Source organism: Propithecus coquereli, unplaced genomic scaffold (assembly GCF_000956105.1).
Source record: "Propithecus coquereli isolate 6110/MARCELLA unplaced genomic scaffold, Pcoq_1.0 Scaffold449, whole genome shotgun sequence".
In the NCBI taxonomy this organism is placed as follows: Eukaryota; Metazoa; Chordata; class Mammalia; order Primates; family Indriidae; genus Propithecus; species Propithecus coquereli.
In genome coordinates, this window is record NW_012150274.1 from 1,279,809 (window position 1) to 1,306,463 (window position 26,655).

The window sequence follows — 26,655 nt, forward strand, 5'->3', positions numbered from 1 at the left end:
GCAGGGCAGCGTCAGCAGATTCCAGGCGGTAGCGACACGTCTCATGAACTGTACGGAAGAGAATCCTGAATCACCCATGCCTTCACGTGTCACTTTTGAAGTGTGTATTTAACGTAACTCCCTACAGGTTTATATATTCAAGTTGGCACCGAAACCTCACCCTCCCTGCTGGGACTGCATGGGATGCCCTGGAAGCAGCCGGAGGCGCCACAGGCCTGCATGGCGCCCACCACCCAGGAGGGGCTGCTCCCCTCATGACCCCCAGCACACGAGACCTCGAGCTGCCACGCTCTGCCCATGCTGTACACAGGTGGCTGCCCTGCCCTCCCAGCCCTTGGTGGCCTTGAGGAGGCCCAGCTGTCGCCTGCTGCTGTCCCCAGCAACTGGACAGCCAGGCCTGGCTGTGCCCAGCAGCAGTTTGGACTATGGAGACAGCTGAGGCTGTGGTCACTCCCTGGTCTCCAGTGGTGGCCACACCACCAACCACACACAGGGGGCCTGGAAGGTGGGCAGCCCTCGGCTTGGTGCCCAGGGTGGGGTTGAAGCAGCAGGGGACTGTTTTCACCTCCAGACCTGGCTCCGCCTTTTTCTAGGGCCACGTCCCCCCAGCCCATCCCTCCTGCAGCTCTCCTCCATCCCTTCCCCACTCTTGACCCACCTGGGAGCCCACACGGTGTGTGCCCGAGACGGGCTCGCAGCCCCACCCCACTGTCCAGGCAGTGCCCTCACCCCAGGGCCCTCAGGGAGGCAGCAGGAGCACTGAGAGGGCAGACCCAGGTGGCAGCTGCAGGGAGGGTCAGGTTTAATGATCACTCTAAGGGATAATCGTACATTGTTTAGAGCCAGTCTCTGCCCCAGCCCCTCTCTTGGCTGGGGACACAGCCAAGTCCCTCAGACCCCTGGCTCTGCAAAAGGGGGGCCTGCCCCCCTAGCGCCAGCTATATACAAGAGAGCCCACCCTGTGGGACCCTGGGCAAGGCTGTGAGACCCCCGTCAAGTCAGGGAGCTCCCACAGCCTGCCGCCAGCCGCTCGGTTCTCGGGCCTGGGAGGCCGGTCCAGGGCCCCGGTGCAGTGCACAGCCCGGTTTTCGCCCCCCAGGGCCTGCCAAGCTCCCGGGCTTGTGCGGGGAAGGGGCCTCCAGACTGGCAAACGCTGAACTCAACAGCACACGGAGTGCGGGGTGGGCTCGGAGAAGTGGGGAGTAGGTTCCAGCCCAGCGCAGCCTCTGAGAGGAAGGGGAGGCTCTGCCCTTGCCTCTTGCTACCCAGGCCGCCCCTGCTGGGCCTGGCGCTGGCTGAGGTCAGAGTAAGCAGGCTGGGGGCGGCGGGAGGAGTGAAAGCACAGACAGACTTGGCCAGCGGCACAGACGCAGCCAGGCTGGCGGCTCAGCGCAGGCCCCACACAGAGGCCACCCTGGTGCTGGTGATCAAATACGGCAGGGATGGGGGGCGGGCAGAGAGGGTCCTGAACACATACTGGGCCGCCGGCTGGGTTGCCTATGCTGTAACTAGTAGCATAGTGCTCAACTAGCTAACTAGTAACGCTGCTTCCCTTTGAATTGTTTCGGGTGTAGAAAATTGCACTTATTTCTATGGCCCCCGAGGACAGGATTCCCAGGGTTGCAGCCTCCAGGCGAGGCTTGGGCAGGTCAGGGCTGGCCCCTGGGCCAGGCTCCTCCTGGCCTCCCCAGGGACTGCGGCCTCTGTGACCCGTCAGCGCAGCGAGGACCATACCCCCGGGAGAGAACCTGAGCAACGTCTGAGATGCCCTGAAGTGGCTCTGGGCAAGACCAGGACTGCATGGTCCCAGGTGGCATGAGGCAGCCCTGCCCCTAGTCCCCTGGTCCAGAGGAAGTGGCCTGGTGGTGACTGGGCAGTGGCCCGTGCTCCTCACAGAACGTCGTCAAAGTCCAGCAGCTTCGAGTGCTGGCGGCTCTTCCACAGGCGGTACAGCCGGAAGTCAAAGTAGGTTTCGATCATCTGCTTCCCTGGGCAGGACACAGGGAGGCCAGGAGGCTCAGGCCTGGCCTGTAGCCACCTGGATCCCACGCCCCCGGGGCTGGCCCCTCTGTGGCACCCAGAGCTGGGAGCAGGCTGGGCTGACTGACCTTGGGCTGACAGCTCCAGGGGGGACTCGAAGGTGACCCTGTAAGGAGTCATGAGGGTCCTGAGGTTCCGAAACAGCTAAAAGAAAGGGCAAGAATGTGAGTCTGGGGTGGGGGGGAAGGGAGGGGAGAAGAGGGGAAAGGGAGAGGAGGGGGAGGGGCAGGGAGAAGAGGGGAAAGGGAGGGCAGGCGAGAGGAGGGCAGGGCAGGGCCCACTCCTCTTGCACAGCGCATCCCCAGACCTGGGGGACTCAGGCACAGGGGATTTCCCTGAGGGGGTTAAAGGGGAAGGAAGACCAATGCCAAAAATGGAAGGTCATTTGCTTTTCCAGGTCTGGGGTCTCCAGGAGCCGGCGGGGAGGGCTGCTGTACCTTCTCCCCATTGGGGTTCCCCAGAATGTAGCAGCCCATGATGTGGATGACGTTTGGCTCCGGGTTCACTTTGCTCATCAAGCGGCTCAACCGCTTCCAGAAGCTGGCGGGGGAGGGAGAGGTCACCTCTGGCCCAGGTCCACAGAAAGCAGCATCGTAGGGGGAGGGGTACACCAGGGCCAGAAGTCCCCCCAGCCGCCCACGCCCACTTCTCACTGGATCATGTCCTCTTCCTTCTCCACTTTGGCAAAGGTGGCCACCTTGTTCTTGAGCAAATAGAGGTGTCCGGGGCCTCCCTGCAAGAGGCCAGGGTCAGGCCTCCAGGGGTGGGGCCTGAGGGAGGCTCCCATGGGGATGTCCACAAACCTGCCCCCCCACATGTGCGTGCACTGGGGTCCTGGTCACCCCCAGGCAGCAAGGGTGGGGCCTGAGGGAGGCTCCCGTGGGGGTGTCCGCAAGCCTGCCCCCCTACACGTGCGTGCACCGGGGCCCTGGTCACCCCCAGGCAGCAAGGGTGGAGCTGAGGCCACCTGGCAGAAGATCAGCATCTTCCAGATCCTGGCCCCCTTGTGGTAGACGTTCAGCTTCTTCTCTATCTCCTCTGTGGAAGAGGTGGGAGAATGGGTGTGAGCACCGCCCTCCCTGAGGCTCGGGGCCACCCAGAGCCTGCGCACACCCTCCCCAGCCCGAGACCAAAAGAGACGGGGTTCCGCAGGGCACATACCCAGGATGTCCTCAAAGGTGGCATGCTCGTGGTCCTGGCGAGAGACATAGGCCACAGGCCTCGTCAGAGCCCTTCGTGACTGCACCCCCATGAGGCACGCCAGGGGACCCGGGGGGAGGGCGTCAGCCCTAGGTGGGGCCCAGCTAAGAGCCACAGGAGGGACCAGCACCCGTGGGGTTCTGGACGCAGGAACCCCTGTGGGGGCAGAGCCTGCAGAAAATGTGCTTACGTAGAGGATGGGGATGATGGATGGGTCGTCCCTGCGGATGATGTTGGGGATGTACTCAGCTCTGGGCACCTTGGAGGAGATGAGCTGGGGAAGAGAGAGCTGCTCAGGGCCCCCCAGGCCCAACCCGGAGCAGTCGATGCAGCCCTGTGAGACCCCTCCCCCCGCGGCCTCCCTCCCCCAGGCAGCCAGTGGAGGCCGCAGGGTCCCAAGCAGAGCTGGTCAGGCTCTCAGAGGAAGGGCTGCCACTTTGCTCCGGTGGCATGGAGGAGCACTCTGGGTTGGGCCTCACCATGACCTTGGGTGGTACAAAGCCCTCAGTGCTACAGGCCACGGCCTCCAGGCCCTTCTCGGTGTCCCAGTCCAGGTCCTCGAAGGCCTCGTCCAGTGTACAGTGGGAGCTCTGTAGGTCGCTGCCTGGGGGGCAGGAGGGGTCACCGGGACAGCAGACCAGCAGCACCTCTTGTCCTGCCTGCGGCCCCGCTGGCCCCCAGAGCCCAGAAGGCACATCCTGGAGGGTCACTCCCAGCCCTGCAGGACTGGGCCACCAGCACCAGTGGAAGTAGCTCGACCAGGAAAGGGAGACCCAGGTGGGAACAAGGGAGTGTCAGCTCTGGCCAGCTAGCCAGGAGCCTGGGGAGTGGGGCTGGGGCATCGCAGGCCCTGCCCCTCAGGGCCTCCTGGGAGTGGCCATGAGCACAGCCCTACAGGTGCCTCCTGCCTGCACTACCACAGTCCCTAGTTAACCCCATCTAAGACACTGGAGATGCGAAAGTGGCCTACCTCACAGACAGGCAAACTGAGGCTGGGTTGCAAAAGCGCAGAAGCCTGGTGGCCCTGACAGGGGACCCCTGGCAGGAGTCTGGGGGCCTAGGGGAGGTGGGCCAGCCTGTGCCGGGGCACCTACTGTCTCGGGAGTCGTGGGAAGTGTCGGCTTTCATGGGGGTGGGGTCGCTCCAGGACCGGCTGAAGCTCCGCTCGCGCCGCTCAGCGAACGCTGCAGAGAGCAAAAGCCACATTAGCGAGTGGGGCCTGGGAGGGCGGGACCTGGGGAGACCCAGGCCCTGGGCTGCGGAGCCTGGAGAGTCTCTGAAGAGGCGACATGGAAGCTGGTGTGAGTGGAGCCTTAGCCACACAACGTAGACAGTGACCAGTGTCAGGCTTAACCCAGACAGTAGAGCCAAGAAATGCTGGGGCGGAAGGAGGCGGAGCCTGGGAACATTGGGGCGGACTGAGCAAGGCGGGGGCGGAGCCTGAGGAGGAAGAACGGCGCAAGGGGTCCAAGCCCGGGAACACTGGGGTGGGGAGGAGGAGGGGGTGGAACCTAGAAACACAAGAGGGCAGGAGCGGGGAGTGGGCGGAGCCTGAGAACACAGGGGCAGGCAGGGAGGGGTGGGGCCTGGGGAAACAGCAGGGCGGGGCGGGGGCGGAGTCTGGGAACACTGGGGCGGGAGCAGACCCGGAGAAACATTGGGGCGGGGCTAGAGGCCACCTAGGGTGGAGCCCAAAGACACCATAGGGCAGGGATGGGGCGGAGTCTGGGTGGGGCGAGACTGGTGGGCGAGCCCTAGATGGGCGTGGCCTGGGGCAGAACACTACGGTGGGACAGGGCTGGAGCGCGGTCCTGGAATGCGGGTCGTAGCACAGCCAGCAGCACACAAAGCCCCACCTGGCCAAGCGCAGCACCCCGCCCGCCGCCCCCGGGTCTTACTCTGGGCCTTCACCCTCCGGCTGCCGACCATGCGCAGGTGCTTGCGGAAGTTCCTGGGGAAGGAAGCAGGGACCTGAGGGCTGTGAGAGGGGCGGGCAGCAGCCCCTGACACTCCAGAGGCTCCTCTACTCTTGCCCCTTTCCGTGTGGGCCGCAAATGCTCTCCTTGGCTCCACTCACCCACCACCCAAGGGCAAATCCCACCCAGTCTCTCTCCTACCAAGAACCCCCCCAGGTCTCTCCTTTGCCCCCAGATCAAGCCTCCAGTTACACTCCTCGGTGACCCTGCACATTCAGGCACTCCCGACCCATCCATTCTCTGTGTGGACCCATCCACACCCTGGATCCCACTGGGCCTCCCTTCCCAGGTAGTCCAGGCCAGGGCAAGGTGCCTATCTGCACCACCCCCAGGGTGGTGTGGGGCCTACAGGTGCCCCTCCCCTGCCACTGTGTCCCCAGGCGACCCCCGAGGCAGGTCCTCTCTTCCCCCAAACTCTGTACCCTACCAAAGCCCAATGTCCAAAACGGACAAATAAGCTTCCCAGACATCTCTGTGGTTGGTGGGAGTGGGGGAGGGTAGGCCTGGGCTTTGGGGCCAGACAGAGAGATGGACCAGCTGGCTGCAGCTGGACTGTCAATGCACCCTCAAAATGCAAGCCTGGGGGTGAAACAGTGCTCTGCAGCCAGGCCACACGGCCTCTCTTGCCTGCCACGTCCCCAGAGCAGGGCCAGGCCAGTGGTCGCCACCACCCTTCCCCATCAGGTCTGCCAGGGCCGGGAGGGCCCACCCAGGCCAGCACAGACCAGAGGTGGACCCTGGTGGCGAGTGGCTGGCAGGCCCTACCTCTGGATTACAGACGCGGAATCATTCTCCCGTTTCCGGCGCTTCCTCTCTGCGTAGCCCCTGAACACCCTGGGAAACCGCCACGAGTCAGCACTGCCCTTGGCCAGAGGCAGGAGGGATACAAACGTGGGGACAGAGGCACGCACACACGACCCAGCGGGGCCTCCGGGGCACAGGGCCTGGCAGAGGAGTCCTGGCCTGCCTCACCCGTCTGAGGCCTGGCTCTCGGCAGACCCTGCTGCGGCCTCGGTGCCCACAGGGAGCCGGGCCCATGCAAAGCACTCCCTCATAGTCAAGGCCCAGGTCTCTGGCCTGCCCAAACCTGTATGGGGGCAGGAGGTCCCCCCAGGGACAACAGCTGTGCCCTTAGGCACAAAGTCATACAGGGTACTTACGAGATGCTGAAGCCACAGCCGGAAGGGACAGCATGAGAGGAAAGACACAGTGAGCCTCAGCCCTGGGCCTCCCCTCAGCCCCTCCAGGGCCCTGCAGTTAGTTCCCTTCTTGTCATTGACTCAGAGGGTCCCTCACAGGTACCCCAGCCACCAGCAGGACACTGGCTATGTTGTGGGCCAGCCCTGAAAGGGCAGCGGAAGCTAATGTCACTGCGGCTCATGCCACCAGGTGCTATGACCTGGTCAGGCTGGGCTGGGGGCGGGTAGGGGGGTGAGGTGGGAGAGTCCTACAGAGGCCTGACTGTGCCCTGCCTGTCAGGGACAGCAGCCTAGGGCAGGGGTGGGGAGGGAGTTTCTTGGTGCAGGGGCCTCTGCAGTAAAGGGCACCTCCCTGGAAAGAACCCCACAACAGAAAACCCAGATGTATGTCAAAGATGAAGAAGAGCAAAGCCCCAAAGAACCCCTAGGTTGTGATCACCTGTGGCACACAGGAAACAGAAGTAGGCTGCTGTCTGGGCTGCGAGAGAGGGCAGACTCAGGCTGAGGACACATGGCGGGCTCAGGAGAACCAGGGCCCACCCCACACACCCACTGACAGCTGCGCTGGCTGCAGCCCTGGGCCAGGTTCCCAGACCAGAGGGACTGTGGGGACGGGGTGGGGCACGTACTCTGGGGTGGGGGAGAGTAGCCAGCCTGACTCCTCTGGCAGGCCTGGCACAGCATGGGGGCACGGGCTGTTCAGAAGCAGCTCCCGGAGGCCCAGAGGCTGGGAAAGGGTGGTCAGTATTTCCTGAGCACCAGAAAGAGGCCACTGGTCCTGACCCTGAGCGGCAGGCACAAGACTCACGCTTGCATAGTTGTGGTTGCTGTCTGGAAGCTGAAAAGGTTTTCCTTGGGGAACCAGGTACGGATGGGGACATCATCTGAGAGACAAAAGGAGAGGTGGCTTGGGGTGTACTGGGGGTTCCTTGGGGAAGGGAATGATTCCAGGCCCAGGGATCAGCAGCAGCCAGCAGAGGCCCCAGCCCTCTCCCAAGTGGGAGTGTGGGCTCAGGTTAGCATCCCCTAGTGAGACCAGAGGCAGTGTCTGCAAGCCCAGCTGCTCATTCACCGAGACTGTGCTCAGAAGCTTGGTGACTTGATGCTTTGATTCTTTTTTATTTAACTTTCCCTTTAGCCACTCAAAATTTGAGGAACGTTCCTTTGAAAGCGCAGTCTGTCTCCAGGGGTGCCCAGAAAAGGATTCATCTCGTCTCCCTTGGGCAGAAGGGGCTCCGAGGCATTCTCTGTAGCCCCCATGCTCCCATATCAGCCTGGCCAGACCTTCCCCACCTTGGGCCCTTCCGGGAGGACCAGTTAGAGGCCCTCGCTGAGGCTGGACACACCCTGCTGAGGGCTGACCTTCTCCGGGGCCCTACAGACCTTCCCAGATGACCAAGCGTGGGGCTGGCACAATGTCCCAGGGAGGCCTCTCTGTGGGACGGCGCAGCTACCAGACATGGCTCCACAACCCGGGGAAGAGGCTACTGGCTGGCTGGGCCCCAGGCAGCCCCCCAGGACTCCCTGAAGGCAGCCTGGTCTTCCGTGTAAGCCATGTTTCCTGCCTGTGCATCCTTCAAGATACTCCCAGGTCCCCTCCTCCAGGAAGCACTCTTTGAACTGGTGCAGGCAGGACCAAAGCTGACCATGAGGCCTGGCAGATCTTCACTGAGAAGCTGAGGAAGCCCCCAGTTCACGGGGTGTGGGGGTGGAGGCAGGAGCCCTAGGGGTTTAATCTTGAGTCTGCTGGCACACTCTGACCTAGGCAACCTCCCCCTCCCCATCTGCGGCACCAGCACACCACCCAAACCTGTCTGTGCGGAGACCAGCGCCTTACCTGACACGCGGTCAACACTGTACATCCTTTCCAGCTTCTTGCGGCGGCCAGAGGAATCGGGCAGAGGTGGCTGGTCCAGCCCAAAGGCCCGAGGGGAAGGGCCAGGGGCCAGCTGGGCACATCCGGGACACTCCTTGGAACCCTGGCGGCTGCCTGCCCAGCTCTGGCAGGGCCTGCTGACATCCTCATGGCTGCTGCCTGGGCTGGCGCGCAGGGGCTGGCTGTGGTGGTGAGCGTGCCGCTCCCGCGGGCCCCGCCCCTTCACCACAGCCAGCTCAATGGCCTCTGCTTTGGGGCTGGGGAGCAGGGCTGGTTCCCCAGAGATGGTGTACACGCGGGGCTGGGGGCCCTCACCAGCCGGCTCCCCAATGATGGCCTCCTCTGAGAGGCTGCCTTCGTAGCGGCCGTTGGAGATGACGGAGAGGCGGCGCTTGTTTTGAGGGGCTGGCTGCATCTCGGGGGACCCGTCGTGGCCAGAGTAGGCGTCAGCCAGCAGGTGGTCTGGGAGAGAGGCACCAGGTGGGCCTGCAGCCCATTGGGCCTGCCCTCCCTGTCGCAAGCTGCGGGCCCCTGACCTGATGTGGGGGACTGGTGCTACCCAGACCCTAGGCGCTGACACTTTCGGGAAGAGTGTGTCTAAGCCCCTCGCACCTCCTTTGGGCCTGAAGCCCTGGTGTGCAGGAAGGGGAGGGGAAAGACAAGCCGTGCTACCTGTGCATGGTCCTGGGGGCTAGGAACAGGCAAGCCATCCCCGAGCAAGCAATCATGGTTTGCCTGGTGCCAACTTCTCCCCTCCTCCCACCAGCTGGCCCCCGAGACAGTGGTGCCAGCCCTAGGGTGCCAGGAGGCCTGTTGCCATGCCAACGGCCCAGGCTGGGTGGGTGCCATGGTGATGAGTGACTCTGAGCTGCTCCTGGGGCTCTGGGCAGGGATGTGAGGAAGCCATCCTTGCAGGGCATCTGCCGCCCAACCACTGCCACTCCACCCCTGGTGAGGCAGGTGACATGTGCCCTAGGCTGGGGGGTCTCAGACCCGCCCTGGCATTGCCTCACAGGCCCCCACCTGCACCGTTGCGGTTCTCAGGGTGACTCTGGGACAGGTACTCTCCAAACGCTCGGGCTGCTCTGCAGGGTGGGCAGAGGGGGCACTGTCAGTGCACGCAGCCCACCCTGGCCAGAGCCTGCGGTCCCCACCCCCACGCAGGCCGGCCCCACCAACAAGAGAAGGTCGGGGACCATCCATCTCCAGAAAGCCCAGGAATCCTCGGGTCCTAGTGCGCCTTGGCCAGACTTGCAGACCATGGGCAGATCGTGGAGCAGTGGGGTCGTGAGGCCAGAGGCCCACTCCCGACCCGGGGCGCCCACTCGCTCACCACCGGGTCAAGGAGGGGAGGACTGGAGAGGGCACCAGGAGAGGGAGACGCGGCGAGAAGGCGTGGGGGAGGGGGCGCTGGGTGCGGGAGAGGCGCCGCAATGAGAGAAGCTCGAGGGGCGGGTGGGGGCGGCGGGGAGCGCGGGGCGAGCAGTGCGGGGTGAGCGAGGGGGGCGGGGAGCACGCGAGCCGGTCCAGCGTCTGGACCCTAGGCCGGCCCGGACGCCCAGGGCGGGGGTCCCGGCGCACTCACCGCACTTTGGCCGCCACCGAGGACATGGCCTCGCTCCTCAGCGCCCTCCTCCTGGAGGCGGCGGCGCCCATGGTCGAGGCGGCCGCGCATCCCCCGGGCCTCAGAGCGCGCCCCGCGCCCGCCGCCTCCGCCGGGGGAGCCGCGCCGCGCCGGGGGTCGCGGTCAGGGTCGCGCTCGCGCTCGGCGTCGCCCTCGCGCTCGGGGTCGGGGTCGGGCCAGGGTCCCGCATGGCCGCACCCGGCGCTCCGCGCGTCCCGCCGCTCGGGGGAGAGCTGTGCCCGGGCCGGGGGCGGGCAGCTCCGCCTACCGTGACGTCACGGGAGGGGCGGGGCCAGAATGCGGCTCCGCCCGCCGAAACGACACGGGACCGGACGCCTGGCTCTGCGGGCTCTCGCTGCGGCCTCCCAGGCGGGGAAACTGAGGCCGGCGGTGCCCTGACCGCAAGGTCTTAGGCCCGCGGGCCTCACGGCCGCTGCTCTGTGAAACCTGCAGGGGTCACAGCACCGGCGCTTCTCCCTATGACACCAAAGGGCTCCCCTGCACCACTGGGGACCCGAGACCGAAAGGAGCGCGCCCGCAGACTTGGGCTCGGCTTGGTTTTGGGGGGACCCCAGCTCCATCCAGACCCTGGGCGCCCTGCCTGGCTAGCCCGGAGTTACCGCCCTGGCGTCTCAGGCCTCATCATAAGAGGGCTCCTTGGAGGAGGACAGATGACCGTCCGGCCTCGGGGACGTCCCCCACATCGGGCACATCTTGGTGTGACCCTTCCCACAGGGACCTCAGCACGGGGAGACACGCCCAATACACGGTTGGATTCGCCTTTATTACATGCCCAGCTACAGCATCAGGGCTCCCACATCTCTCAGGGGCAGCGGGGGTTCGCAGCCCCCCAGGACTGCTGCGTGAGTGCGGGGGCTGCTAGTGCAGAGAGGAAACCGCAGTCCGCGACACAGCCCAGGCAGGGAAGCGGGGCCTCGCGCAGGGCAGGCACAGGGGATGCTGCGCTCTGGATGAGTCCGCGGTGAGCCAGGGGATGAGCCGCCCTGACGGTTTGGGGAAAGCCGCCTGGGCTGTCAGTGCGCAAGCCCGGGCTCATCCTCCTGGAAGCAAAAGGCAAGGTGAGGGCAGGAGGGACGGGCAGGTCTGGAGGGTTGACCCTGGACTGGCGGCCGCAGTGCAGCAAGACTGCAAGGGGGAGCAGCGCCCAGAGCCAGGACCCAGAGGCCCCACACGGGCCCTCAGCTCACCAAGTCAGAGGCCGGCGTGGCTGGGGTGCTCTGGGAGTCGGCGTCCGCGTCCCTGGGGACGTCCAGCAGCTCCTCCTCCCACTCAGTCTGGTAGTCAGATTCGTCTGGAGCAGAGGGGAGGCCACATTGGCTCCCTCCTGAGGACAGGGCCATGCCTAGTGCAGGTGAAGCGCAGAGGCAGGACACTGGCACAGACCCCCACCCCCATCGTGGCATGGGGGCCCACACAGCCACGCAGGCAGGGCTGCCGAGTCTGTCAGAGAGGAGGCTGGCTGCACACACCCCGGTCTTGTTGTCCTTGGGCCCCACACTTGGGGGGTGCTGGGTCTTCCGCAGACAAGGAGGGCACACACTCCTCACCCCTCTCGACCAGATGCCCCAGGCCTCTTCCAAGAGGGGCTGTGGAGCAGCAGCTCCAGGCCCAGCCCAGTCGCTGCAGAGCCTGGGCCTTTCACCCTGGGGCAGCCACCCCAGGACAGGCCTCTGCTTCGAGGAGTGCCGGGGGCCTATCACCTGGTGCAGGGCCGACACTGAGCCCCATGGTGCCGAACCGGCCTCTCTGGCCTGCTGGGTCGGGCAGGGTGGGGGCAATGTGGTTCCACCTCAGGTCTGTAGTGTGGGTGGGGCTTGGGGTGAATGAGGGGAGAGGCCTGGGTGGTGATGCTCCCACTGCTGTGGGGACATGCACTGGCTAGAACAGGAGTGCTAGCCAAGCCTCCTGGCTGGTGGAGCCTCAAGGGTGGGCAGGAGCGGGAGGGGTGCAGGCCTATGGGGTGGTGGGGACCCAGCCAGCCCCAGCATGTCTCCGCATAGTGTCAGAAGGTCATGCTGCCTCTGCCACCTTCAGCTGGACAACTCACCATCCACCGTGGCAGCCCTGGTGGGCTCTATGCGAGACACAATTTCAGCAAGGTCCGTGAAGGAGGCGTTGGGGCAGCTGAGGACCTGAAGCGACGGAGGACAGACAGGTGCATCTTACTGCACGGGGCTGCCTGCCACAATGCTCCACCCACACCACCATCCTTCCCCTAGGAGGGCCAAGGCCAGGAGACAGGCCCTCAGGGCCACTGCCAGCCCTTCTGTTTAGGCCCCCAGAGTTGGGGACGTGGGGCCCAGGGACCTCCCACTGGGCACTCACAGCACAGGCCTTCCTCTTGTCTGTCCCCTGCCGGTCCTGTAGCATCTTCTCCAGCACACCACTGCGACCCCAGATGTCAAACACTGTCCGCCCATGCTGGTACCCCACTTCCTGTGCACACCAGGGCCCCTGTTAGCTGTGAGGAGCCCCCACGTCCTGTGCACAAGACAAGGCTGGGAGGGCCACACAGCGCCCTGCTCCTGTGGTAATGGCTGACACTCACACAGATCTCGTTGAACTTGCCAAAGTCCAGGGTGCCGTAGCCGTCGATGGGGGGACGCAGGTACTCGCAGTAGTCACTGTTCTTCACCGTCTCCAGCTGCCGGACACAGCACACGTAGGCCAGTCGTGCCTGGATCTCTGCCATGTTCAGCACCTGCCACCGTCACAGCTGCCTGAGCCTCCTGCCCAGCCCCTTCCCCAGCCTACCTGGCAAGGGCGCAGGACAGGCCCTGAGGACCCAACCCCCGTCCTCAAGCAGTATTCTAGCCAGTGACGGAGCTTTTAGACTTGTGCCCCTTGCCCTCTGTCCCCAGAACTGCCCCCAGGGCCAGGGCGGGAGTGGTGACAGAGTGACCCCAGACCTCCTGGACTCAGAGCCTGGGAGCTGCTCCCAACCCCTTGCCCATGGGGTGGAGGTGGTGAGGGGTGCTGCAGGGAGCAGCCCCCACAGGCACCAGCTCTACCTTGACCTTAGTGGCCAGGGGGTTCCAGCGTTTCCACAGCAGCCACCACCCAGACAGCGCATCGCCGTAGTTGGTGAGGTCCATCTCATCCCGGCTGCCCACATCAATGGCGATCACCACCTTTGCCCCCATGGACCTGGCCACATCCGCTAGGGAGAAGGCAGCCCTGGTCACCACCAGCTAGAGCCAGGGGACAGGGCAGAGCCCACCTCTCTGAACCCTGGAGGCTTGCTCTCTGGGGCCTGGGCCTGGTGGCATGGGGTCACCTCTCCACCATTGGAGGCAGGAGACCCACATGCCCAGCTCTGTGGGCAGCTGTGTGCACAGAACTGTCTTCTGGGCCCTTCTACCCACATGTCCAACAGGTGAGAGGTGTGAGCTCACCTGCAGCAAGCCTGGCACCTGCAGGCCGTTGGGCTCTGACTGTGGGCACAGATGGGAATTAATCGTTCCTGGTTCCTCTACTTGGCCTTTGTTCTGCGTGCTGCTGAGCTGACAAACAGGGCCATATGCTGGGAACACGTGGTCCTGAGCCCGTGTGTGTGTGTGTGCGTGTGTGTGTGTGTGTGTGTGTGTGTGTGTGTGTACATGTGTGCATGTTCTCAGTGGTGTGTGAGGCCCTGCTCGGATGCCAGCCTGACATTTTCCTTTGGCACACTGTAAGGAAAACGTGTTCCACCCCAGCCTTCTTGGAGTGGAGGCAGCTGTGGCAGGGGCCATGCGGCAGGCTGACCAAGGCAGCACCATGCTTATGCCAGTCGGGGTTCCTCCCCAGCTCTCTGCAGTACCTGGGAGGTTGTTGACGTAGCCTCCATCCATCAGCAGGTGTCCGTCTTTGGGGTCGCAGAGAGGGGGCATGTAGCCCGACAGGGACATGCTGGCACGCACGTACCGCCACAGGGAGCCTGGGGGCCGGAGGAGCCTTTAGTTGCCCACAGGTTCCTGCCCTGGACTCAGGGGTCAGGTCCTCATCTTGGTGGGTCCGAGAGCCGGCAGGTGCCACCTCTGGGGCAGGGCGCCAGCCTGGGAAGAAGCTACCACAGAGTTCTTCCTAGGGGAGGGTAAGAGTCCAGGAGGCTAAACAGGAGTGAGGTCTTTCTCTGGGGTCACAACACACTACCAGGCTCAGGTCTTCCCACTACTTTGTGCCCTGACCCCAGGACCGAGTGTTCCCCCACCCCAGGACGGAGCGTGTCCTAACTCCAGGACTGAATGTGCCCCCACCCCAGGACCGAGTGTGCCCTCTCTCTCCTCTCTCCTGGGGTCTCCAGTCCACCCCTCTGGCCTCTTGCTCAGTGTCCTCATCCTATTGTGGTGCCTGGGGCAGAGGCTGCCCATCCTCGTGTACAGATTTCCCCAAGCCTTTGCTTCCTTGGAGACTCCTGGTGCCTCCCCCATTCTCATGGGGCCACCAGACCGTCCCCGGGCCATGCCAGCACCCAAGCTGGCTGCATGTGGGAGGCGTGCTCACCATCCGTGTGGACCCGCATGGCGGAGGCTGTAATGTCAGTGGTGATGGCAAAGTAGGGCATCCACAGGTCCTGTAGGAGGGGGGCTCGGATGCGCCCATCTGGGGAAGCTGACCCAGGGCCGGGTGAACGTGGGGCAGGGGGTGGAACAAGAGGGCACCGAGTGCCACGGGGCGTACAGTCACAGGCCAGGGGGCCTGCGTGGGCTCCGGAGGGTAGCCTGTCTCGGCTGGGGGACGCACCTCGATCTGCTTGTCCTTGAAGATGCTACAGATGGTGCTGTTGAAGCTGGCTCCGGAGAACATGGATGTGATGGGGTAGGTTAGGTCCAGCACGGCCCTCACCATCGATGTCACATCCTAGGGGCACACAGAGGCCTCTGTAGAGGGGCTCATGCCCACAGGCCCTGCTGGAGCAGGAAAGTGGGCATCCGTATGGGTGTATGGGAGCATCCACAGCCCCTGCCTAGGGTCTCAGGGCTGTGCATGCCGTGAGCTGGAGCTGCAGGTTGGGCACAGGCGAGTGGATACAGCCCCTGCCCCTGTCCCTTCCTGACCTAGACAGGCCTCACAGTCACACCCTGGGCCTTCACAGGTCTGCCTGCTGAGTGGAGGAGCACCTGGCAGGGTTTGGGGTGAGGCCCAGCACAGGCCCAGCACTGGGAGGGTGGGAGGAGGGGAGCTCAGGGCCAATTGCCGGGGCCCAGCAACAGGCACCAGTGGGACCTGGTGGGGATTCCCCAGGCGAGCAGGGTGTTCTCTGGCCCCGCACTCCACCACCTGGGGCGCTCCCATGGCCCAGGGATGGGGCCATTGCCCCAGCCCTACTCTCTCTCAGCGGCTTCTCCCTGGCAGGCTCCCGTGGCCCAGTACACCCAGGACGGTGGGACCAGCCCAAAGAGCCCCGACTGTTGCCATGCCTGGTTCCCCAGCACCAGCCCCCAGGCCTTCTCTCAGGAGTGGCCACACCAGGGGTAACCAGGTTGCTCATTTCAGGGAAAAAAACATTTCTGGAGCAGTGAAGGGAGTCAGTGGCATGGCCTTGGGGACCCTGGTTGGGGCTCCAGCAGCCCCAGGCCACGGGGAGCAGCCATGTGCCTGCCCTGAGAGCAGCTGCTACCTGCAGGATGACGAAGTTTCTTTTCTTTTAAAAGGAGAACATAAACACTTTTGATCCCACTCATGATTTCAGCCAGGGCTCCGTTTTGTTCACAAAAGCAAGCACAGCACCGAGAAGGGCAGGCAGGTGATGCCACACCTGCGGGAGCCGCGAGCCCAGCCTGCTGGCCCTCTGCTCCTTTGGGGCAGCCTGTTCTCTCTGTGTTCTTTGATTCTGTATTTGGTGTTTCATTCTGACATCCATCTCTCACAAGGCCAGACTACACCCACCCCCGCCCGCCTGCCACCACCAGCCAATGTCCCCAGCTGCTCCCTGCCCTACGGCCCATGAGTACAGTCCGCTCTCCTTGGCTGGCCCTGGCCTCCCAGGCTGCCCCCAGTCACTGGGCCGCTGCCCACCACAACCCACACCCTTTGCTTCTCGGTGCTGCCCCTGGGCCCCCTACATGCTCTCAGAGCCCTGCAGAGCCACGTGCAGGGGCAGGGCCACGGGTGCCCTGTCCTCCTGGCCCCCACCACACCAGCCTGGCCCGGAGCTGGGCTCCAGGGGGCATGGTGGGCACCTGCTCACCTCTGCCCACTGCTTGGCCCGGATCCGCGTCTGGCTGTAGCTCCGCTCCTCAGAGTACAGGGCGCCCATGAAGGCCCCAATGGATGTGCCTCCGATCATGTCCACGGGGATGCCGCACTCTGCCAGGGCCCTGAGGATGCCCACCTGGGCACAGCCTCTGCACCAGCCAGGACACAGAGCAGGGAGTGAGCACCGCCAGGGTGGCCACCCGTAGCCTGCTCGGTTCCCGACTCCTGCACAGGCCAAGACGCTGACTCAGAGAGGGATCCTGGCTGCTCTGTGGAGGCCCTGGGGGACAGTGGGGATGAGGTGGGGAGGGTGTCCCAAGAGGCGACCAGCACTGGCCTCTTCTACCCGCAAACATCTGCTGCCCCCATGCCAGGATGTGTGCCGGCCGGGTGGGGTGGGTCCTGGGGAGCGCAGCACACAGAGACCAGGAGGCCAGCTTCTCGTCACCTTGAACTGGGGCTGGAGTTCCCACCCAGAGCCTCCACCTGCCACCATTTTCCTATACAACGTACACCACGCAACCAGAAACCAGCAGTCGTATGAGGAGAAGAGACCATAAGACTGTAAGAAAAACAGACAATAAAAGTGGACCCAGAGTTAGCCCAGGTAAGCCCATTTGGAAATGGATAGTAGAGATAGTTGTATGACATCGAGAATGTATTTAACTGCACACTCAAAAATGGTTAAAATGGTAAAGTTTATGTGTGTATATTTTAACACAATAAAAAAGAACTGTATGTTGTATCACCACAAACTCAGCATAAGCCTTTTAAAAAAGTTCAAGGAATTAAAGACAAAATTGATAATTTTGGAATAAAATCAAATAGAAATTCTGGAAGTAAAAAATAAAATTACTGAAATGAAAAGCTCAATGAATGAGTTTAACAGCAAATTGGACCAGCTTCATTAAGAGAGAAATGGTGGCACAGAAGACAGATCGGGAGGAAACATTTGTCGAATCGTGAAGCATCGAAAGGATGGAATATGTAAAATATTCTCTTACGAAACACATCCAGGAGCACAGAAACATATGGGATCTGGCGCAAGGTCGCATTTACGTGTCATCCGAGCCACAGAGAGAAGAGATGGAACGGAGCAGTATCTGAAGAGATAACTTTTGGGCATTTTTTAGAATTGATGACAGGCATCGAGCCTCAGATTCGAGAAGCATTATAAACTCTAAGCATAAATCAAAGAAAACCATTTCTGTGTCACTGAAAACCCAAGGCAGAGAAAAAACTCTTTGAGCCAGCGTGAGAAGAGGAGGCATGTTGCCGTCAAAGGTACAACACACAGCGCTGACCTGTCTGTCATTCGAGTGGGTCTTTTGCAGACAATGTCTGCTGGCCCACAAGTTAGGGAAACAATAGCCATTTAAATAAGAAAGTAAAATTAAGGAAATAACAAAGAGCAGAAATTAAAGAAACAAAAAACAAACATACAATAAGATCAACAGAAATCAAAGCTGGTGCTTTGAAAGGATTAATTCAACTGATAGCCCCGGTAACACTGGCCAAGGAAAGAGAATAAAAGGACAACGGGCCTCAGTCAGTAATGTCAGGAATGAAAAGGGGACGTCAGTACAGACACTTTCGCTAAAAAGATAAGAGGCTACTGGGAACAATGTCACGCTATAAATAAATTCAGATCAAACGGACACATCCCTAGAAAAACATAACTTACCAAAACTAACACAAGAAACAGAACATCTGAACAGCGCAGTAACCATTAAAGAAAATGCATCTTTAACTTTTAAATCCCTACAAAGAGAATTTCATGTCCAGATGGTTTCACCACTGAATTCTACTAAACATATAAGGAAGAAGTGACACAAATTTTACACAAAACTCTCCAGAGAATAGGAAAGAAGCACTTCCCACCTCCATTTACGAAGCCAGCAAACGAGCTGTCATGCCAAAGCCGGTAAAGATATTCCAAGAAAGGACAATTCAGTCAAGTGTCATTCCAATTCAAACTGCATCTAGGAATATGCAAACAGGCTAACTCATCGTGACCACATGGGTCTATCCCAAGAAGACAACATGAGTTTTAGTATGAAAATCAATGTGATTCATGCATTAACAGATTAAGGGGAAAATACATCATCTACCATTTGTAAAAACTATCATTTATAATCCCAGCACTCTGGGAGGCCAAGGTGGGAGGATCACTTGAGGTCAGGAGTTCAAGACCAGCCTGAGCAACACAGTGAGACCCTGTCTCCTCTAAAAATAGAAAAAATTAGCCAGGTGTGGTGGCTGTGCCTGTAGTCCTAGCTACTTGGGAGGCTGAGGCAGGAGGATCGCTTGAGCCCAGGAGTGTGAGGCTACAGTGAGCTGTGATGATGCCACTGTGCTCCAGCCTGGGCAACAGAGGGAGACTATGTCTCAAAACAAACAAACAAACAGAAATTGACAATATCAAGGGTTGGCAAGAATGTGGGCAACTGGAACTCTCACTTATCACGGGTGAGGGTGTAAAATGGTATAACTACCCCATGAGTCTGTAACTCTACTCCCAGGATTTGCCCAAGATGAAAGAGAACATATGTCTACAAACAGATTTGTACAAGAATGTTTATAATAGTTGTGTTCATAATAACCAAAACCAGAAAACAACCCAATCTCCATCAACAGGAAGCCGGATAGTGAAGTGCGGTTACATGGCACGCCCCTCAGCTGCACTGGTGCCGATGTGATCAGGGACACAGGCACACCTCAGACACACTGCACTGGGTGAACGAGCCGGGCACAAACAGGAGCATGGTGCAGGACTGAGGCAAGCATGCAAGCAAATGAGTAAACACCTGCCGTTGACATTCTCAGAACTACGATGTTACATGAATGAAACCGAGAGAGAATACCGTAAGGGGAAGGAAGCATTCAGACATTAGAAATATTTTAGCATAGAAGATCAATTGGAAGATACATTTGCGGAAAATCTCCCAGAAAGTAGAATAAAAAGACAGAGACAGAGAATATGGGAAGGAAAAGATATGAGACTTAGAGCATCCATCCAGGGTGCCCAAAATCTGACAATTAGAAGCTCTAGGAAGAGAAAACAGCGAAAAGAGAAACGTACTTATTTCAAAAAATAAAACATTTCCTAAAGTTCATAGATTCCCAAATTTGAAAGGACCCACTGGGAATTCAGTGTAATGGATCAAAAAAGAACCACACCAATGCGCATCGTCATGTACTTTCAGAACACCGAAAATTAAGAGAACCTCCTACAAAGTTCCAGAAGAAAAACACAGGCCTCATGAATAAAAATAGCATTGCACATCTCAACAGCTGTACTAAAAGCTGAACAGACAACAGTACCATGCCTTAAAACTTCTCAGAGACAATGATTTCCACCTAGAATTCCACACCCAGCCCACTGTCACTCGAGCATGGGAATGGAATAAGGAGGTGTTTGGGTAGGCACAGTCTTGCGATTTTTACCTTCCACACATCTCCTCCTGAGGAAATTTCTAGAGTATGTGTCCACCAAAATGAGGAGTACATCAAGGAAAGGAAGACATGGAATGCGGGAAATAGAGTTGAACACAAGAGAGAAACAAAGGTAGCTCCCAGATGATGGTGAAGGAAAATTCTAGGGCGACATCTCAGCAACACGTGAGAAAGCGACCAGGAGCAACAGGAGGAAGCCGGAGGGTTAAGTGGAGACGACTCCTCAGAGCTAAGTACAGACGACTGGCGCCTAAACACACCGAGAGCTTCGTGCTTGCAGCAGAGCGTCTGTGGGTGAATCGACGCCCAGAAAACCAAGCAAACGGCAAATGCAGCGATTGTTAACTCCAAGGAACGAGACACAATCACAGCACACAACGCCTGGCTCTGGATAGCAGCACACACGGCGAGTGAGTGTCAGGCCACACTGCGATCGTGAGCGGGAAGGAGGGAGACAGGCCCAGAGAGACAGAGGGAGCTGCACAGACTCTGACTTTGTGTGTGCTGGAGGGGCTACGAAGTCAATAATCTAAAACAGAAAAAACGAAAAATTGATAGAATAGGGATTCTATTTAGAACTATAGACAGGCAGACAGCCAAAAAAAGTTGACAGTGGTTACTTCTCGGATCTCTCTGGATCAGGTGCAGGAGGTGTGGGGGGAGGACTGCTGTTTTGTGGTACGTGGCTTCTAAGTATCCCCTGGATTAAAATTACATTTTCATTCAAAATGCTGCAGGCCTGCGAGCCAGCTCCCAGTCTGGGCTCAGCTGCTCTGAGCCGCCTGCTGTCCAGACCCACAGGAAGAGGCCTGGGTCCTTCCCCGTCGGGCGACCTCAGGCGGGTGCTCCTTCCTTGCTCCCCAGCCAACCCAGCCGCTGGGCCAGGCGCTGTGCACAGAGGTGCTGGCAAGAGCAGCCACCCGGGGGGCCACCCTCGCACCGGCCCAGCAGCCCTGTCACCCCCCGTCCAGGGAGGCGCAGAGCAGCAGCAGACGCTGGCATGTGCCCTCCTGCCACCTCGGGACTCCCTGGGCCCCACTTCTGCCCCAAGTGTATTTCTCTTTAACTGAGTTCAGGAGAGGGTGGTGTCAGAGTTAGAGTTAAAAGTCCTTTAAGGAACTCAACAGCCCAAAGAACTACAGAAAGTCACTGGCTCCCGAGCAAATCGGATCATTGCTCCATACGGCGTGTACTACGTGGAAAAAACTCGCCAGGAGACCCCTGGCAAGACTGAAAGGGGAAGAACAGGTTTCAGAAGAGGAGATGCGAACGGCTAATAAGCAAACAAATGCTTCAAAGGCAATCAGAGCAAGATACAAATTTTCTTCTACTAAATTAGCAACAATGAAAACCAGGGAAGTTCTAGGCGAGAGGGGTGAGAGGCGCACCAGGCACAGAGACCAGGCCCACCCACGGGGACTCTCTCTTGAGGACGCTGGAGGCTGGGTCCGCAGGGGCAGAGTCCACCTGTGGCCTGAGGGTCTCTTGGTCTGCAGCACGTCCTTGCAGCACCCAGGGGCGACTGTCACCACTTGCCCATATGGTAGGAGTGGTGTGGGGGAAGGGGTGGGACTCACCTTGCCCCCCCTCCCCCGAGGACCAGGGCGATGGCGTTGCCCGTCAGCACCCTTGCCAGGCGGGAGAAGTCCGAGTGCCGGTCTGGGGGTCTCTGGAAGACGCGCTTGTACATCTCCACCTGGGAGAAGGACCAGCAGGTGGCAGGGCTGGTGTGGGACCCCTGCCCCGCTGGCTCGGTGAGGGTGAGTTTCCTCCATTTCTGACCCCAGACGCCCTCCAGGACATGGCAGGGTCTGTCTGACACGACCCTGTCAGCACCTCAGCTGGGCGGTGTCAGCAGAGGGCACACGGGTGGATGAGCAGGCCCAGAGGGACCACCAGAACACAGAGCCCCTTCCCGTGGGACCCCACACTTTCCGGCCCTGCGGCAGACGGTGCTCTCTAGGGCCTGGGATCCTGGGCAGGCATGTGGCCCCAGGACTGGCCCCTGTGCTGCGGGGGTGGGGGCTGCAGCACGTGGGCTGCCTCTGCACCAGGCCCCCAAGAAAGGGCTCAGGACTTGCTCTGGACCCCGTCAGGCCTGTCCTGCGGGGGTGCTCCTCAGGCTCGTGCCTGCATCTGCAGAGTGCGTCACCACGCTGTGGCCACAGAATCCTGAAGATCGAGATCAAGTCAACGCGAGCTCGTGACCAAAGTCCACAAGCACGTGGAGAGGAGAAAAGCCATCGTAATCAGAGCCCCAGAGAGCTCAGATGTCAGAACATCGGAGAGAGACTGCAGGGATATTTTGAAAGTCTAGGGAAGCAAACCATGCAAGCAGGAGGAAAGCAGAAGCCCAGAGTCCCTGCTGGGCGGGCCCCGCCGCGGGCGCCCGGGTCTCACCAGCTTTGGAAGGCTCCTCCTAGAGAAGACGCGGCGTGGGCAGCAAAGGTGCAGGTGGCCAGAGCACCAGCTCCGCATGTTGAGCCACTCCACGGTGCGGGCCGGCGCCGGCCCCTCCTCCCTGTGCAGCAGGACCAGCTGCTTCTGGGCCCGCATGGCTGTGTTCTCCAGCATGCGCTCCAGCTGAGAAGCAGAGCCCGCCTGTCAGCCAGGCCTGAGCCTGAGGACGCGGGGGCAGCAGGGGGCTGAAGGCCAGGCAGGGCCGTCCACCCAGGCCACACCGGAGACCTGCTCAGGACCAGCTCCACACAGCACAGAGGCCTGAGGCAGGTTTCCAAGCGGCCCCTTGGTTCTCCGCAGCAGCGTGGCTGTAGCACAGCCTATCTCGGGGCTAGTGAAGCTCTGACCACAGGGGTTGTCCAGCGTGCGCTGGGCAAGGTCAGCCTGTCTGCCAGGGTGCTGGGGGCATGCAGGGAGCGGGCGCCTCCTCCTGCTGTTTCTCTAACACGGGCTTGAGAACACATCACCTTTTCAAATGACGTGGTTTTCCAACATTAGCCTTCTCAACAGACATCAGAGATGAGGAATTCTTAGCTGCCCCGGGACCAGACAGGCCGGAGAAGCTCATGACGAGAACAAAGCAGGGAGCAGAGGGAGGGGAGGGGGACTGCGAATGAAAGGGGCATCGAGACCCCATCCCACACCCGTGAAGGTGGAGGAAACGCACAGGACTGGGAAGGACGTGAAAGGCTTCGCACGTGTAAAAACTGCACAGCAGCCAGAAAGGCCTGTTGGTGACATCTGGGAACCCTGGGGACACAGCCCCTGAGGCTTAGTGGCCCACCAGAAAGGTAACCAATGAAAAGATGTCACAGCCAGCGCTGAGAACGCAGAGGCAGGGAGGACACTCAGGGGACAACCACAGCCATACACGTGAAACAACAAGGACAAAGCTCAGAACCGTCAGCATTGAGGAGAAAAGGAAATTTCGAAATGATATAAAATAGGACACTGTTTATATAGAATTTTGAGCCTATAAAACAGTGCTTTGTGCACACGGTATAAAAATGTGGGAGACGGACAGAGAGGCTCTGACTTCACAAGAGGCCACCTGGGGGTCAGGGGGCACTCAGGGCACCCGGCCTGCTTTGTGCAGCCACCGCCACGGAAAATGCAGCGCAACGTTTTAAAGCATGGTAGCAGGTGTCTAGGCGTCAGCTCTTACTGTCCTTTTCTGAGTTCCTGAAATATTTCACTCAAAAGAAAAGAGAAACAGAGGGGTCTGAGGAGACAGGGGCTCCCCAGCCCACGCCCACTGCTCACCTCGCCCACCGTGGGCTCCTGCTCACCCAGGCCCACGATGAGGATGCAGTCGGCCTGCCGGATGCAGCGCTGCGTCCAGGGCGTGAGTGTGCCGTCCGCCTGGTACAGCACGATCCGGTGGATGTCTTCCTGCTGGCCCAGCCAGCTGCACAGCCGGTACTCGTGGGTGCTGCATGCCACAAAGGGAGTGCCTCACTCTCTGTGGGAGGCTCCCAGGAGGCCCACTTCCCAGGGAGCCTGTGTCCCCCTCCAAAAGTGGCAGCAGAGGGCCAGGACCAGCCACCACCCAGCACTCCCAGCTGTCCCTAGTCCTTGGTGAGTCATTCAGCAATGGGACCGTTGCACAGGGGCTGCAGCTGAGCCCGGGCTCTGGGTGGCAGTCAGGACACGGTGAGGCACAGGCTGCCCAAGCAACGAGGAGGGTCTGGAGGTCCCCTGGGAGGCCTGACTGTGTCCAGTAGGTTCAAGTTGCCCACTGTGTGCCGAGTGATGCAAGTGGTGTCACTGCCATCAGCACTGTGGTGTGGCTGGCCACGGAGCGGCCAGGGTGTGCTTGGCTAAGAGGAGGGAGCTGAGGCCTGCCAGGCTGCCTGCTACACGGGGCCAAACGGGCACAGAAGGCAGCACACCTGTCCAGAGCAGCAGAGCCAAGGCGCTGTTTTATGTTGTCGCTGGTCAGCCGCAGGGTTGGGCCTGAAAACACAGCCACGGATCAGGGAGACGTGTCCTGCCAGCCCCTCCAAGGGCAGTCAAGGCTGATGACAGCATCCACTCCTATCCTTAAAGGTCTGTTGCCTTGAAAGCAACTGCCAAGCCTTTTTCCTTCCTCGGGAAGAAGAGCCTGTGGCCTGAGGCTGCCGCCCCCGACCCTGAGAGACCCCCAGGCAGCCTCTCTGAACCTCAGAGTAGTCGAATCTCTGCATCCCTGACTGCGTGCTGGGGGCAGGGAAGGTTCTGCCACACGAGATCATACAATTTCCCAAATCCAGATCAGCGGGGCTGGCGGGATCCCAACATGCTGAAGTTCACCGGTGTCGAGATGCCCTCTCTTTTCACATTTTATGTCTCTAAACCCAGCGTGCTGCTGTCCCCACAGGCAGCTGTCAGGGCCCGCTCAAGCAGCAGGGAGGATCCGCAGAAAGGCCGTCGGAGGCTCGGGAGAAGAGCCAGGACGAGACAGGCGGCGCTGCCCACTGTGCTCTGGCCGTCAAGGAGGAGCACCCTCCACCCGGGGAAAGCACCCAGAAGCCCAGCGCTGCGCGTGGAAAGCTGCAACTGCAGCGTCACAACTATGCGAGCCCTGCTGAAACATGGCTGAGTTCAACCACACGCACGGCTGAGCGGGTGACAGGCTGCTCCTCCCTGGGAGGCTGGAGAAGGGCAGGGACTCTGGCGGGGCTGCTCTGTCTGGCCAGCAGGTTGGAGTTAGACCCTTGAGTCAGGAGCCACACAGCAGTGTCTTCTCAGCCACCGCAGCACAAGACAGGAAGGGCCTCCAGTGCAGGAGCGCTGCAAGGCGGGGTGATGCATGCACACTTCTACCTCTCGGCACCAGGAGCCACCCAGGACGAGACAGGCCACGTCCAGACGTAGGAAAACAAAGCTGCTGGCCTAAGCCCCGCAGGGACCCTGGCTCAGCCCCACCTGCCCCACAATGGACATCTGCTGCTCTAGGCCCCCCTGGATTTGGAGGGCTCTCAGGGGCTATTCAGGGACCTCTGGGTTCCCAGGTGTGGGCTCAGTTCCTACCAGTCTGGCTGCGCTGACCACCCACTCCTGGAGGAGTCTACTACGGGGATGCAGGTGTTCCGTGGGGAAGCCCAGAGGAGCAAGGTGGCACAGGCCAGGCCGGGGAGACCTGCGCCTCGTGGGAGGCCAGCCTTCCAGAAGGCAGGAGGGATGTCAGCACCACCCGGCTCCAGTTCTGTGGGTGTGGCTGAAGCAAACATCCAGCCAGGCCACAGTCCCGAGCCTGCTCTGGCCTGGGCAACCCTGCCAGACTGACTACCAAACAGCTTCTTTCCCAAATTCTGGAAGCCAGAAGAAAATGGAGAGACACCTTCAAAGTGCTAGAATAAAATGATTATTGGCCTAAACTCGTCATTCAGTCAGCAAAACCCTCTCAGAAGTGAAGGTGACTGACTCACAGCGAAGGTGAGGCAGCTGCACGGTGGGCCAGGTTTGGTCTTTCTAAATGAGAGTTCTGGGTCACCTGAAGATGGCAGGACAGGGCTCCAGGTAGCCCTGGACTCACCTAGTTCTGCCTCGTTTCTCACTTGCAGTTCTCAAGAATAACTGTAGAATGTGCCAGAGGGCAACACCCAGAGGTGGGGAGAGACTGGCGGGACAGCTGGGCTCTGTCCCAGCCCCCCAGACACAGGGTGTTCTGCAACGCTCTAGCCCAGCGGGCCGTGTCGCCCTGGGTATGAAACCCGGGCGGGCTGCTTTCCAGGGTCCTGAGCGGCTTCCCTGAGCCTGGAGTCCAGCTGGCAGTGAATCGAGGCTCCTGTTGTCCCTTGCTGTCTGTGAGTAGCGAACCTGCTCCGTGTGGCCTGCCGTGTGGCCGTTCTGCCTCATCAGACTCTGGCGAGTTCACAACCGGTGCACGGCAAACCTGCCTTGCAAATATCCCTACAGAAAAGAATGAATCTTGACTTCTACCTTCGACCATAACCAGAATCAATCCCAGGTAGACTGTAAATTTAAAAGGAAAGGTAAAACAATAAAGTTTTTAGAAGAACGTTATGACTTGGGGGACAGGATTACATTTTTTTAATAAAACACAAAAAGCAGTAACCATATAGGAAAAAACTGATAAATTAGCCTATATTAGAATCAAGAACTTCTGTTCACCAAAAGACAGCATTAAAAGAATAAAAAAATAAGCCACACCCCAAAATAGACCCACATAAATGCAGTCAACTAATCTTTGACGAGGAAGCTGAGGCAGTAACTACAACGGAGAAAAGACAGTCTTTTCAACAGATGGTGTGGGAACAACTGGGCATCCACATGCGAAAAACGAATCTAGACACAGACCTCACACCCTTCACAAACAGCAACCCGCAGTGGATCATGAACCTAACTGTGACACGTAAAACTATAAAACTCCTAGAAGTTAACATTGCAGAAAATCCAGACAACTTCAGGTTTGGCAATGACTGTTCAGATACGACACCGAAGGCACGACCTGCGAAAGGAAATGGACAAGCTGGACTTCCCTTATGTTAAAAACTTCTGCTTTGTGAAGACACCGTCAAGAGACTGAGAAGATAAGCCACAGGCTGGGAGAAAATATTTGCAAAAGACACATCTGATAAGGGACTGTTACCCAAAACATATAAAAAAACTCCTAAAACTCGA

General features: G+C 59.9%; 2 protein-coding genes across 2 annotated transcripts in view; both read right to left on the reverse strand.

The window, feature by feature from the left end:
- Positions 1-813: 813 nt before the first annotated feature.
- NSMF (NMDA receptor synaptonuclear signaling and neuronal migration factor) lies at positions 814-10,149 on the reverse strand. The gene is made up of 15 exons (XM_012654819.1): positions 9,877-10,149; positions 9,315-9,376; positions 8,253-8,753; positions 7,224-7,299; positions 5,982-6,050; positions 5,139-5,191; positions 4,335-4,424; positions 3,720-3,844; positions 3,431-3,514; positions 3,202-3,235; positions 3,008-3,078; positions 2,694-2,773; positions 2,478-2,580; positions 2,109-2,184; positions 814-1,988 (listed from the first exon to the last, which is right to left on the reverse strand). Exons 1-15 carry the CDS (start codon positions 9,945-9,947, stop codon positions 1,891-1,893), a joined length of 1,593 nt encoding a protein of 530 aa, XP_012510273.1. The 5' UTR covers positions 9,948-10,149; the 3' UTR covers positions 814-1,890.
- A 541-nt stretch (positions 10,150-10,690) lies between these two features.
- The window catches only part of PNPLA7 (patatin-like phospholipase domain containing 7), a 73,170-nt gene continuing 57,205 nt past the window's right edge, over positions 10,691-26,655 (reverse strand). The window contains exons 22-35 of the mRNA XM_012654820.1: positions 23,922-23,985; positions 23,293-23,461; positions 21,970-22,152; positions 21,147-21,265; positions 16,106-16,262; positions 14,659-14,775; positions 14,419-14,488; positions 13,736-13,852; positions 12,948-13,096; positions 12,485-12,637; positions 12,262-12,372; positions 11,984-12,068; positions 11,124-11,227; positions 10,691-10,976 (exon numbers count right to left, since the gene is read on the reverse strand). Coding sequence (XP_012510274.1) covers positions 10,950-10,976; positions 11,124-11,227; positions 11,984-12,068; positions 12,262-12,372; positions 12,485-12,637; positions 12,948-13,096; positions 13,736-13,852; positions 14,419-14,488; positions 14,659-14,775; positions 16,106-16,262; positions 21,147-21,265; positions 21,970-22,152; positions 23,293-23,461; positions 23,922-23,985 — 1,625 coding nt within the window. The 3' untranslated portion in view covers positions 10,691-10,949. The remainder of the gene's footprint in view (positions 10,977-11,123; positions 11,228-11,983; positions 12,069-12,261; positions 12,373-12,484; positions 12,638-12,947; positions 13,097-13,735; positions 13,853-14,418; positions 14,489-14,658; positions 14,776-16,105; positions 16,263-21,146; positions 21,266-21,969; positions 22,153-23,292; positions 23,462-23,921; positions 23,986-26,655) is intronic.

Coding starts and splice junctions, on each gene's coding strand:
- NSMF (XM_012654819.1), bottom strand. CDS start 9,947: ATGGGCGCCGCCGCCTCCAGGAGGAGGGCGCTGAGGAGCGAGGCCATG. Junction 2,774..3,007: donor AGATGCTGATCTTCTGCCAG/GTGGCCTCAGCT, acceptor GGCCTCTTGCAG/GGAGGCCCCGGACACCTCTA. Junction 1,989..2,108: donor CCTGGAGCTGTCAGCCCAAG/GTCAGTCAGCCC, acceptor TGTCCTGCCCAG/GGAAGCAGATGATCGAAACC.